This window comes from Phallusia mammillata, chromosome 6 (assembly GCF_965637545.1).
Source record: "Phallusia mammillata chromosome 6, kaPhaMamm4.hap1.1, whole genome shotgun sequence".
Taxonomy (NCBI): Eukaryota; Metazoa; Chordata; class Ascidiacea; order Phlebobranchia; family Ascidiidae; genus Phallusia; species Phallusia mammillata.
In genome coordinates, this window is record NC_137257.1 from 20672125 (window position 1) to 20685694 (window position 13570).

The 13570-nt window shown below is 35.2% G+C and overlaps 1 protein-coding gene and 1 long non-coding RNA gene across 2 annotated transcripts; both read right to left on the reverse strand.

The window, feature by feature from the left end:
• On the reverse strand, positions 1-1991 carry LOC145232968 (uncharacterized). The gene is made up of 4 exons (XR_013860981.1): positions 1808-1991; positions 1355-1476; positions 915-1064; positions 1-521 (listed from the first exon to the last, which is right to left on the reverse strand). It is a non-coding gene; the product is annotated as an uncharacterized LOC145232968 (long non-coding RNA).
• Positions 1992-5800: 3809 nt separating this feature from the next.
• Positions 5801-6945, reverse strand: LOC145234764 (uncharacterized). Its single transcript, XM_080099489.1, has 2 exons — positions 6878-6945; positions 5801-6481 (listed from the first exon to the last, which is right to left on the reverse strand). Exons 1-2 carry the CDS (start codon positions 6914-6916, stop codon positions 6140-6142), a joined length of 381 nt encoding a protein of 126 aa, XP_079955615.1. The 5' UTR covers positions 6917-6945; the 3' UTR covers positions 5801-6139.
• Between the last annotated feature and the right edge of the window lie 6625 nt (positions 6946-13570).

Consider the following 13570-nt stretch of genomic DNA (forward strand, 5'->3'; position numbering starts at 1 on the left):
CACGGATTGTACATTCTTTATTCAAGCCATTGATCCAATTCCGTGCGGCTTAACTTTGTAACTTTTGAAAGAACTCGCAATGAAAAGCGCCACAAATGTATCTCAGCAATAATGCAGTAAAACACCTCACATCCAGTGAAATAATTCTGGTTCAACATTTGGAAGTGGTCATGGATTTTTACTCAGTATTAATCGTGGATAAAAGGTGTAGACTAAAAACACAGTGTAACAAAAAAAACAATACAATTTGCATTAAAATAAGCACAAAAAGCACCACAAATTAACAAATAGATTGGGACATATACAGCAATCTAAATATTACACAACAATTGGAATAGACAGGTTTGCTTATTATATTGAACCTTTGGTCATATCTTGGTTAATGTGCTGGATGTGGAATACAGAAAGCAGATTGCATGCAATCTATAGCTGTGTAAAGGTTAAAGTTTCAAATAGTACACATATCCTTCCCTTACATCTAACTTTTCCAGATTTTAAGGGTAACATCTCCTTGCCCTGTCCTGTAATAAAACACAAATTTAATGAAATAATTAAACACCATACAAATCTAGTTTTGAAACTTTGGAGTTAATTAAATGCAATTGTTTTTTTAAAATCTTTACTTGATAACCAAATGGTTAGTTGCTAAAAAGGCTTTTTATGCTACCATCAAATGACTATTTGACAGTACTGCTATGTAATGGTCATAATATAAAAATAGCTGAGCTGCAAACTAAACTATCTGCAACATTTTTTAACAAACATTTTGTTAACAATTGGAGATATCTGAAGTAAATCTAACTGTGAAAGTAGAGCTTATTTTAGTAGCAATAGTGCAATATTAATTTGAACAAACACAGTTGATTTATGTTAAACAATGTAAGCTATTTTGTACTAATTGTATATATATCTACCTGGTCTACTCTTCAGTCTATAGCCTTTGTGTCATTTGCTTCTTTTAAACACAAAAAGCATGCTTTAAATTGTTTTTAGTCAGGAAACCCAACACTGCAATTGTTGTCAAATGACACCTTCATGGCAAACCATAAGATGAGTAGCTTTAGCTGCAATTGCACAATATAATAATAAATTTCAATTTACTATTAACCAAAAAAACATACAGTATATATTCAAAATCGCAAACAATTTTGAACCCATTTTAGTGTTTTTACAAGTCATTAATATTACAAGTGCTGGAGGCAACCAAATAAAATCAGTCAATAAAACTAGGCATGCTACCGCAGTCTTTCAGGTAATAGTTTTTAAGGTGTGTAAAACACTTCTATACCAAGTATCAAAGTCAAGAATGCTATATTAATCTGCCTTAAGTTCTTTAGATCAACTGTTTACTCACACAATCATCTGTGGTTCACCAAATCTGTCTCTCTGTCACTTGTCCTGTAGTGTATGGGTTTTAACATTCCAATTTTCACCACCAACCCAAACATTTCCAGATCTGTCCAGGTTGCATGTTTTCTGAAACAATTAGGACCTTTCTTTAATCAAAAATATACCATCTGTATAGCTGCCTTGTTTATAAACGATGGAAGTGTTGCCCATATGAGTTTAAACTTCCAACACCTTGATGTTTTTGTCCAAATCAAATACACACGAGGACCCTGCAGGGGCACAGATGCTTGTCACTTTTAAGACTGACAAACTTGTAAAACTATGCTGCTTCAGTCAAAATCTACTTCCTGTGTGTGAACCCAGTTAATGTCCTCAGGTCAGACAAATATGTGATATGTCTTTCTATATTAAAATGGTTTTCTATTATTTACAAAATACTTAAATAAGTTAAACTTACCACCAATTTTTAGGAAAAAAAAACTCCATAAATTGAAGCCAGTGTTCTAACTTCCAACGTCCTACCGCACTGTAAGGTTCAGTTCAGCTGATTTAATTTGTCAACAAACAGCCACAACCGACGAAAACAACACCTAGGGTAACCCCCAAAGCTGTTCGTAATATCAATAGCATACCAAAGAGTATAGAAAACATGAGTGGAACCTCTGACGTAACAATGGATTTTTTTGGGTTTTTCTTCGTCCTGCGTCACGGTTCAGTGCATAGAAGTTTGTTCAACATTTTGTTTGTAGTTTGCTATAGTTAAGTGCGCAAAACGAGCCATATGTGTTTGTAATTATCATCGCATGTTTCGAATTTAGTGCGAGAGGCAGAAAAAAATTGCCCATGGCAGTATGGTGGTACTAAATGTAGTTTAGTTTCGTTTATTCGCACTCTTTTACGGACGAGGTGGCGAAAAACCTTGATTTCACTTAGACAGCCACTGCTGATTTCAGTGCATACACGCTTGCATACAATAAAGCAAAAAGACTCAATCCATATTACGAAACTATGAAAAAAATACTTTGTGAACATAAAGCGAATTAGGTCTTTGCTTAAGTTTTGTGTTTACATGCTTAAGGTTTTTTCGAAAAAAAGCAAAATTTCGTGTTAAATATAACTTTCGTGCAAAATGACTTTCATAAATAATTTTCATAATCTTTCTGCAATTCTGCAACCCGCAAAGGTAAGTTTTTTTTACCATTCTTGAACTTTCATTGCCTGCCAGGCAGTCTGATGAGCTCTAACAGGGCGAAAAAGTTCAATTACTTTAATTTTTCATTAAACGTGTCTAAACTCTGTTGTATGCCACATTATGTCAAATAGGCCTATTTAATGTTACTTGCAAAAGATAAAAAATTATCTCAGTTTCTAAACAAAAAAATATTGTACATACATATAGGCTGGACCAACAGATTCAAAGCTGCTCAAAAAAGAGTGGATTCGTGAATCTCACAGCTGTCAGACACTGAAGTTTGTATTTGTTTTTTTAACCATTTAATTGTTTATGATTTTTGCTTTATTTCTTGGAAGACAGCAACATTACCCAAAGAATGGAAACCCATTAACAGTAAACAATGTTAAGAAAGTTTTAGGCAACAACCAGCACAAAATAAAGTGATTCAAACTTGCATTTTGAAAGTGTTCAGGCTCTTTAACAGCCTTAAAGGAGTATAACAGTACGTCAAAGTTAATTTGTACTTAAAAGATGACCAAGTTCAACACGTGTTTGTTTGTTGTTTATTCTGAACTTGGAGTGAGTGGCAGTTTAGAGGAAAAGACAGCCATATTGAGAAGTTGCATGCCAGGGATATCACCATGAGGCACTTAGTCCATGAAGCACAGTTTTCGGTAACAGCCTTACACTTACACTACCAACATGAGTGAGCCACTGAGTGAAAGCTTGATATTCTGTGTGGAAATGAATGCAAACTGGTAAAAAGTTCAGTGTTCTGTTTTACATGAAACATTTTAAACATGCCTTGCTTATATTGTATGTATCATACAGTTCATGGCTTTTAATTTCATTTGTGTGACAGGCTTCACACAATGTTCCAACTGTTCATATTTAGATCTGATTTGACAACAACAGAAGACAGAAGTATCTGTAAAATAACAAAAAAATAACACAGTATTACCATAGTATAAAATTGATACAAGATGCTGAATAAAAAAACAACCAGTTATCATGCACTCTTGTCACATATTTGTTTTCATAATCAAAACTGTTTGTTAATGGAATGTTTATAAGTCTTAAAAATATAACCCCTCATATTCTTACATGCCTGGCAAACTATATATTTGTTGGTTATAAAAATAATAAAATATAAAAAAACACAAGTTCTACAGTGGCAAAGTGCATGGCTTTGTCCGTACTGAACATGTGGTAAATCCATCTTTCTGTTAAATATCTTGTGAAACAAGCCACAATAAAGGATGTTAAAAAATGTGCAAATTGCATTGCAAGGTAACTCATTTTCTCTAATTTGAAACTACCACATGTGAATTTTGCCACATTCTTGTCACTTTATATGCGTAATAAACCACTCTATATAAATGTCTCAACTGAAAAACTTTGTCATAATACCAGAGATGATTTATTGTAGAAAAACAACCCAGTGACCCAGTGAAACTTTGTCTCTCGTTTCACATTATATAGCCATCTTATATCGCAGTTTTTATGGATTTTATAAAAATTCTACAACTACAAGACAAATATAACATCATTCTTCGGCCAACAATTAAATCCTAACTCCTGACGACCGATTATTGCACTTATTATTAACTTGCAGTCTGCTATCAAGTACATACAATTTCAGCGAAAAACGTGCAAAACTTCTATGCACTGAAGCGGAACGGCGTACGAAACTAAATTCAGCTTAACAATGCAAATAGTCACGTGACTGGCCCGAGTTTCATCTCATGGTTTATAATCTCTTTGAGCATACCATGTCGCTTAAAGCGCAGAATCCATAACATGGAATATAATACGACAGCATAAAGGCCCGGGATTATCCAGAATTCGACAGTTTGAAGCGCCTAAAAGTAGACGGATCGGGTCAATAAACGCCCTTCTAACATGTAACATACGGCCTTACATGTTGTTGCGAAAAAAATTGTAACTTAGTAAATTAATTTTTAACAGTTAATTCAAGGCCGGATTCGACCGGCGTGCCGGAGTGTGGTTACTCCCGACTTACAAATTTTCCCTCTGAACACCACAAATTTCCCACTAGTGGGAAATTTCCCACCGGTCAAGAACCACTGGGCCAAGCCAATATCAAGCCGATTAAGTGCGCTGTTGGGAAAGCTATTGATCAGTTTCCAATCTGTTTACAGCCGTGACAAACAGTAAAAAAATCACCTTAATGGTCATGTTTTGCAACGCCTAACCTCCAATGTAAACCACAATACAAAACGTAATTGTAAAAGTTGAAACTACTAAACTGCACACATTGTTTGTCATCTTTTTTATAAATCACTGTATTCGTGCCATTCCAAGTAAACTTACATTTTGCTCTGCTACCCTGACCTTCGAAAAACGAGATGAAACCAAGTCAGCGTAGCATTTTCCAATCATTTTAGTACCGTGAAACCTTTGGGGCTCAGTTAGGCAGAGAGGCCGCTAAAAACATTTCCTGATCTAAATACCAAGCTTCACGCTTTTAAACTTTTAGAGTCCTAAAATGCATTCTTAAATTTGTTAAACGATGCAAGATATGTTTTTTTACATTCCTCGTGATATGTGTGCCATTCACTTCTATTATCTTTTTAAAGTTACAACCTTGCGACTAAATTAAAATTTGTTTATTCTATGCCTATTTTTGACTTTTGAAACAAGTTTCAGCTAGGCGAAACTTTTGTACTGCCAGTCGAACTTATCTTTAGTGTGCAATCGAACTTATTTGCTATTAGAAACAATTCAATGGGATAAAAAGACAGTGTTTGTTGTTCTAAAGTCTAAACGAACTCAAATCAAGCGCTAGCTGGTGTTTTTCGACCTTTATTTTTTACCGTAATGCTGTTTCCACAATGTACACCTGCTAGGACTTAGTTACTAAATTTTGAGTCGGTGCTGGAAAAAATAACACGTGTTGCCTTTCAACAGCTGGAAGTATTCGCCACACATTTTTTTATGTTGTGTCTGTATATGGGTCAGGCGCGCCAGACCATTCGGCCATGTTCCAGCCCGCCACACAAATCCTGCTTTCGACTATTTTGGTGTTTGAACGCAGGACCACCTAGAGGAGAAATACCAATGATTTGTTTTTCGGTGTATTGGTCAGGCGCCTAAAACTGTGCCCCTTTTTTAACCGTGTCACCTAGTGGAAACGACGTTTAACAAATTTACTATATTCACAGCGTTTTATTTGACTGATTTCAATACGCAACACATTTGCATCACTTTTTTACAGTTCTTTCAAAATCAATAGTTCCTCACCAAAAAAAACACCAAGCTCTACAAATCCAGATTGTTCTGATATGGTACAAAGCTGTAGTGGATGCCTAAAAAATCGTAAATATACATACAATATATACAATACAAAGCATTGAGTTATTTAAATAAGGCAGTTGTTTTAATAACAATTATTTTTGACAATATACATTTGGGAGAAATATTAGTTGGTTGAGCACTGCTACAAAATGTGGTAAAAAAATTAATACGTTGGTTCGTAACGATTCAAATAATCAGATTCAAGTTTAAGCATTTAACTTTTGTACAATGCTAAACGACAAGAAACATTTTTACAACACGTTCATAAGTACACCCATGAAAAGCACTGGTACGTTGCTAATGCCCAATCTGCATAGCCAGCAACTGGTCATCAACATGACTAAGTGGGATTTCTGCATTGGAATTCCATTTGGTAAATGGATATATAAACCGCTTTTTGACAGATTTCCAAAAATCTTCCCATTTTGATAGCTCTCTCGAATAAACATCCTTGTGAAACTGGTTGACCTTCTCCCAATTGCCCATTTGTGTATCGATTGCGATTCGAAAAGATTCAATCAATCCTTCAATTATCTTATCATTTTCTGAAATTTCGAGACATTCCTTTTCAAATTCTGATGTAACATCTTCTGTGAGTTTTTTCATAAATTCTTCTGTTGCACTTTTTCCCTCCAATGTCTACATCACATAAAACCAGTTACTAGTGTCACTTTACAGCCCATTGTTATTTAATGACACTTTCTAACAATTAATACATGGGAACTGGTAGAATATCTTGTTATTTAACATGGTTTGTTATTCTCATGATAGGTTTTATTTTCTCAGAGTAGTTTATAACGGATTCGAAAGGGTCATATTTATTCTGCTAGACATAGGTTATAACTTATAATTATCGACTTCTGTCTGCATTAATGCTCCATCATTTTTTCCTGCATTTTATAACATGCCGAATTAAAAAGGGTCGTATTAACGAAAACCTAAATCGTTAAAACCAAATTGTTTTTTTTTTCACGAATGTTAGAAGAAATGTTTTTGACTCATCCACACAAAGTATAAAAAGGGACAAAAACAAACCTCGTTCATTTCTTGACAATGTTTCCAAATGATTACCATTTGAACTTTCTCCACTCTGTCAGTGACAAGTTTCTAAAATATAGCAAAGAGGTTTAGGATAAAATACCTACCAGGGCACATTGATTTCTACCGTAACTCGCAATCAAAAGATAACGAGTAAAGAGAAAATTACTTTCATATATTTTTTTAATTGTTTAACAAAGTTTGGTGAAATTACATGATCAGAACTTTTTAAACTTAAGGCGACTTAAAGCTAGCAAGAAAGTTAGGATTCTAAATGTTATCCTCGATTTTATAGCGAAAAAACAGTGTCGAACTTGTACATGTATCTAATATAAAGCATCAAACAATACATCTTTGGGAAACGTAGTTTGATTATAGGTTTTAAGTCCTGGGCTTATTTTTTTCATACCTTCTCATAAGATATGTTTTCATTCCAGGTTTTGGTAAGTGCGTTTTTCAAGCTCTTTTCCTGTATGTTCAACGCAGTCCTGGTCTGAAATGGGTTGTATTTTTTTAAGAACGATGTTCTAGCTCTTTTGATTTTGTTTTCCAATTCCTCTTCAGCTTTTGCAAAGCTTTTGTGTTTTTTGTAAGGCAGTTTATCCTGTACATTCAAAACAGTCTGTATCAGTAGTTGTATTGTCTTAAATATATTCACTGCGCAATACAGGCTAAGCATGTTTTTGACGTCTTTTAGCACGACTGACTGTAAATTTTTGTGGCAACGGAGTTGTAAACGGGCATGAAATTGGAGTCCTAACCCGAAAGCACAAGCCCGAAACCTGGCCCGAACCCGATACGTTTTTGAGAAGCCCGTTTAGGCCCGAAAGTTTGATTGCCCGGCCTATACATTAAAGCAGCAGTAAAGACAAAGACAGCAAACACAATAGACATAATTGGTCTGGAACAAGGCGTTTTAGGGCTGTTTGACATTAGGTCAGGTCCCGCAACTAGCTATATTTAGCTAGTTAAATTTATTCAAAAAACACTAAAGTCAGGCCCGAATCAAGCATATTTTTATTTATTTTTTGAAGAAACCCAAGCCGGAACCCGAACCCGGCCTGAAAAGCCCGGCCCGACTTACAACTCTGGTCAAACATGCTACGCGAATTATGCAACACGAATTTTAAAGGTGACAAGGTCATAGAAATTTTAGCTTTAAATGTTAAACAATAGTTATCTACCTCAGAGGATCCTGTCTTGGGCATAATTTTTGCGTCATTTTCACCAACATTTGGACTTGATTATGGGTTCGTATTTTTAACCGTACCCTTTATTCAATTACTGATAGTGAAAACAGTAAGCTAGGCTTTAATTTTTTGTATAAAATTAACGGTAAGCTTTATCAAAAGATATTCCTCAGGATCTAATAACAAAGGGACAGCTACAAAGTTTGTTGAAACTTTGAAAATCACTGTTATACACTTTTCGGCAGCGAAACCCCACTAAACAGAAGCGTACCTGCATCTTGGATTTAATGACCTGTGCAGAATTCAAAAGTCGATGGGTTTCGATTAAAGTGCCACGCAACAGCATGCTGTAAGGCAGGGGTAGATATGAGAGAAAAAATTCGTAGGGTGACCCCTGTTCCAAGTTGATGATGCCACCAATTGCTGAGACCTGCTCCTCCAAAACTTTGAATTGTTCCAATTGCTACAAACCAAAAATTATAACACATTACCTTTCAGTGTGACCCGAGATTAGGTTAAATAAATTGTGTTTGATACCGAAGGGCAGTATTTCACCTTAAGTGGACTAACAAGATGGTCAAACGAAATATTTATAGTTTTATTCTCCTTAGGCATCACAGCATGTATTTTAGACCTTTTACCTTTTGGCGCTTTTGCTTGCATATATGCAATTGTAATTCATTTTTGCACATGTCATATACAGTTGTACATATGTCATCATGTTTTTGCGTGGGAATTCCTTCCAATACTAAGTCAGTAAGTCTTGGTAGCACATCGTCTTCATGTAAGTTGTCCTTAAAAAAATGTTGCAACACTGAAGGACAATTTTTTTTGTAGGAGTATATGATAACAAACGACAAGAAGTCAACAAGATAACATGTATTACCCTACCTCGTTTTTGACGGCTGTTGCAACATCCTCAAATGTAACCGGAAAGTCGGACGCCTCCGCGATCGTCTACAATTGAACTGTTATTTAACAAACTCTAAAAAAAATTAAGATCGACCAAGATGATGTAGGCAAAAAATAAAAGCGCCAACACAACTTTTACTGATATTGTCATCACAGGCACAAACAGTATAAAAGGTCCAATAAAAGTGTCTTCGCTATGCAACTATTTTTAATCATGCAATTTTCATGACAGGCAAAGGTTAACGTAAAAAGTGATACACAAATCATCACATTTATTGTTTCGGCGTAATGCAGGATAACCATTGCGCTCATGGTGCAAAAAGCAGATGACACAATCACATGATATTCTAATTGTTTCATCATTACTTATTAACCTACATGCCAAAACAGAAACGCTCCTAAAAACTTGGAAAAGAGATTTTATGGTTTAATATTATTACACTCTTATTTACCTTTACAATTGAGGATCTGTCGTTGTATATTGTTGTAAGTGATTTTCGCAAAGGATTAAATTGTTGTTGCAACTCTGGAAACTTGTTTTGAGCTGACTCCACGGCAGCGACAACATCAACATCGATCGGATCAACTTTGCTACCGTTCCAACTTTGGAGAGCGACCTGTTAAAGGGATCTGGCATTACTTTATTTTTGTGGAAAGTTTGCTCGATGCCATATATTTTTCTTTTATTAATGCAAAGTGTTTGTGTTACCTGTTTTTTTTTCTTTTCGCCAACTCTTAGCTTCGTACTAGTACTCGTTGCATTTCGTCATTTTAGTACAAAAGTTTACAAGAACTGCTGCATACATATGTTTTGATACAATTACAGTTGTATACTGGTTAACTGCACATTTAATTGCATAAAGACTGTGAACTAATTATTTGTTTAAAAGTCGATCGGTCAATCGCATATTTATAATCCCAAAATTTGGGAATCGGATTACAGAAATAATTGTTTTTTTCGAAATGGCACATTATCGGTTGTCGGTGGTTGTCGATTCACTAGAAACACCCACTAAAAGCTAATTTCTTTTGTAACTTTATTCCCAAATTTAATCGACTGTTTTACACGCTATTTGTTTATATTGAGGTTTTTCACGATTAGGGATTCTTGTTTACTCTATTCGACCTATTTGAAACCAAAATTAGTATCGAATTCCAACACAGTTTCCCATTTACATTTTTTAAGGGGACCACAGGTCTTACAGGGTTACTTAAAGGGGGCCATGATACCCAAAAGTAACTTTTAGGGGGCCACGGTTCACAAAAGGTCGAGAACCACTGGTGTAGAGGGTGTAACGATTTTAACGGGTGGTCGATTGCAACACCCCGCGACATCTAATTCGTCTACCGTCTGAACAGCTTTCGGACTATTGCAAAAACCGGTTAATCGCATTGAAAACTTGACAAATTGGAATAACGCATAGAATTTATGTATTTTTTAATTTTTGCAACACCCACTCTGTATGTTGGTTTGAAATCGTATTCATAAACATGGCATTTTTAATATGCAAACTTTTTATTACAGGAGTTAATTTGTTTACCTTTTCAATGGTGGAAATAAATTGACGAAGAGATTCGTCGATTTTACTGCGAACTTTGATTTCAGATTGTACCTGCAACAAACACCCGTTTTAATAATGGCAAACACAGGGTTAAAATAAAATGAAAACACACAATTTTAAACAGGTATTGAAAAAACTACAACGTTGCTGAAATAGATATTTATTCACACCATCTTAATGCGAAAATGGCTTGGATGAATATCTTTACCAGGTTTTTGTTGAATGTTTTGTGCCTGCTTCTTCTAAATTTGCATAAGCGAAATTAAACAATATCCAGACAAGAATACTATCTGTATCTTGTGTTATGGGCTATTGTTTATGACAAAACCCTTCAAATAGCAAATAAATGTAATCAGTATATCTTATGAAATATACTTACCACACCGACATCATATTTTACTTTGTAGATTTCAGTTTCAGCGTCAATCACTTTTATTAGTTGTTTTCTGTATTCTTCAGGAGTGCCAGATATAAAGTGATACTGCGAAGATTCTTTATCAAACTTTTCTATAACTTTTTCTTTTGCTTTGAAAGCAGCGAATAGGTTGTTTTTGCTTTCCTTAATTAAAATAAGGAGGTTTAAACCAGGGAGTCGAACCGGAACTGAACCCGAACCCGCGAACCGGTTTGAGCGGTTAATTTCATTAAACCCGAACCGAACCCGAACCGCTAATTACGATTTTCTGAAAACCCGAACCGGAGTTGAACCGCATATTTTGTTGGGCGTTGGACCCGAACCGGAACCGAACCCGTAAAAAATGCAGTTTGTTTTATATTTTGTGATTTTGTTCAAAACAGCGCACTGAAGAATACGCGATATAACACTTATAGGGCGTGTCAAAAATAACAGTGTACCAGCAAAATTCTTTTGGAGTTTGTTAAGGTCAGGTAGATGATGGGTAGAATTAAATTAAAATGAATAAAAATTTAAACCGGTTTAAAAACCGCAAACCGGTTCGGACCGGATAATTTGCCCAAACCGGAACAAAACCCGAACCCGAAAATATATATTTTTAAAAACCCGAACCGAACCCGAACCCCTAAAAACAAAACCAAGTGAACCCGAACCGAACCTGAACCCATATGACAAGCGGTTCGACTCCCTGGTTTAAACAAAATCATCGCCTGGCCACATTGTCGGCAAATTAAGTCATGATTTTTTTTTTCGAAATGAAGCGCAAAGTCATTAGTCCGTAAAAATATTGGCAGTCAAAACGTTGTACCGCAACTTGACTGTTGAAGTAAAGTTTTTCAGTAAATAAACATTTTTACCCACACAGCGTTTCGCTTGTTTGTTTGCGGAATAAGTTAAACAAATTAGTAAGATGATATCGATTTAGTAGAGTGGTTGTTCTTACCCTCATACAAGAATGGAATTTTTGAAGACATTGCTGGGTCAAATTTCCAAAGAAGACTTTTATACCCGCCTGCAAGCCAAAGACGTTATAGACTAAAATACGTCCTCTAAAATCTTTTGAAAGCATTAGATGTTTTAGATTTTTCTAATATTAAATTACAAAAAACAGAAGTTTTTTTTTTCCCAGAAAAAATGTGATATCTGAACAATAAGTTACCTCCAGAAATTCGTTGTAACATTTAAACATAAATAGGCGAGAAGTTAAGGATTTTTCCAGTTCCTCTGCATAGGCGCGAATTGCACTTGGTTCTCCAATCTTTCTCTCCTCTTTAAACAACTCCATCGATTCTTTCACAGAATCAACCTGGATTGCTTTCAGTTCTTCTGGCGTGCGATAAGTGGTACGAATCTTTTCCTATGTACATTTAAAATAGGCGATTAAATCAATGTTTTCGTATACAATGTTTAGTTTTTGTACATGTCCAATTTTGGCTAAGTTATAGTCACTATATAAAAAAAACATTTAATATTTACAATACACGAAATGCTATTTTATTTGTCTTTTACGCCACGCGCATTGAAGCGTTGTACCGAATCAGTCCGGACCTCGGTCATTCCCACATGGGAAGGCATATATGGTATAAACTACACAGAATCAGTGTTGAGCTGCACATGTTGTAAGTAATGGTCAGTTATTAGTTAAGACAAACATAACAATTTAAAGCATTTCTACACTATTTAAATTAACTTAAAAACACATTTTTTCCTCACCTGGATTGATCGAAAGAATTTTTTTTCACAACGAGCAGTTACTTGTTGCAGATACGACTTTGCGCAAGCCTGAAAATAGTTTGTTACGAATTTTGTTTTACAAGTTTGCTAATAGATGCTGTGATACCTTGAACATTTCATTTGCGCCGAATTTGTTTTTTTCAATAGAGTTGGAGATGTTGTTAGCCAAATTAACAATGTCATTTCCAGTTGTCGGGTGTTTTTCCCACCGTTTAACGCATGGTTCTCGAAACATTTCTAAAAAAATCTTATCGCAGGTCTCCAAAAAGAGCTTGTCGATATCTGAAAGTAACCATCAACACCAGTGTCCTTTTCAATGAACGTTAAAAAACAAAAATATTACGAAAGTAATAAATGTTAAAACGTGTAACTGATATTGTTTTTAGTTAGGGAATACTTTGTTTTGAAATTTCTTTTTTAGTACTTTTAAGCCAATTTTATATACGCTTGCAGACATAATCAAAACTTAAATAAAGTAATCAGACAGTTTTGTTTGTTCTCACCACCGATTGTTGCTGGTGGAGCATCTCTTTTTCGGTATGTGAGAGCGCTTCCTGGGTGCACTATACATGCACAATCCGTTTTCTCGAATGATTTTTTGATATTCCTACACAAGGCCATGTTTTCTTTGGAGTTTTGTTGATTTTTGCTAAAAATCTCCTCAAGATATTTTTTTCCACCTTTATTGCCCAACTCATAATTTGGATCTTGCCAATCTCGGACTAGGAACAACATCGACTAAACGACAAAACAATAAATCTTTAAACAACACAAGCGAATCGCAATTAAAACTATGTGCGACCACTCAAAACAGATGTTTTTGCTCTATGACCATGTCATACTATACCAGTAGTTCTATACTAGGGGTACACGCACC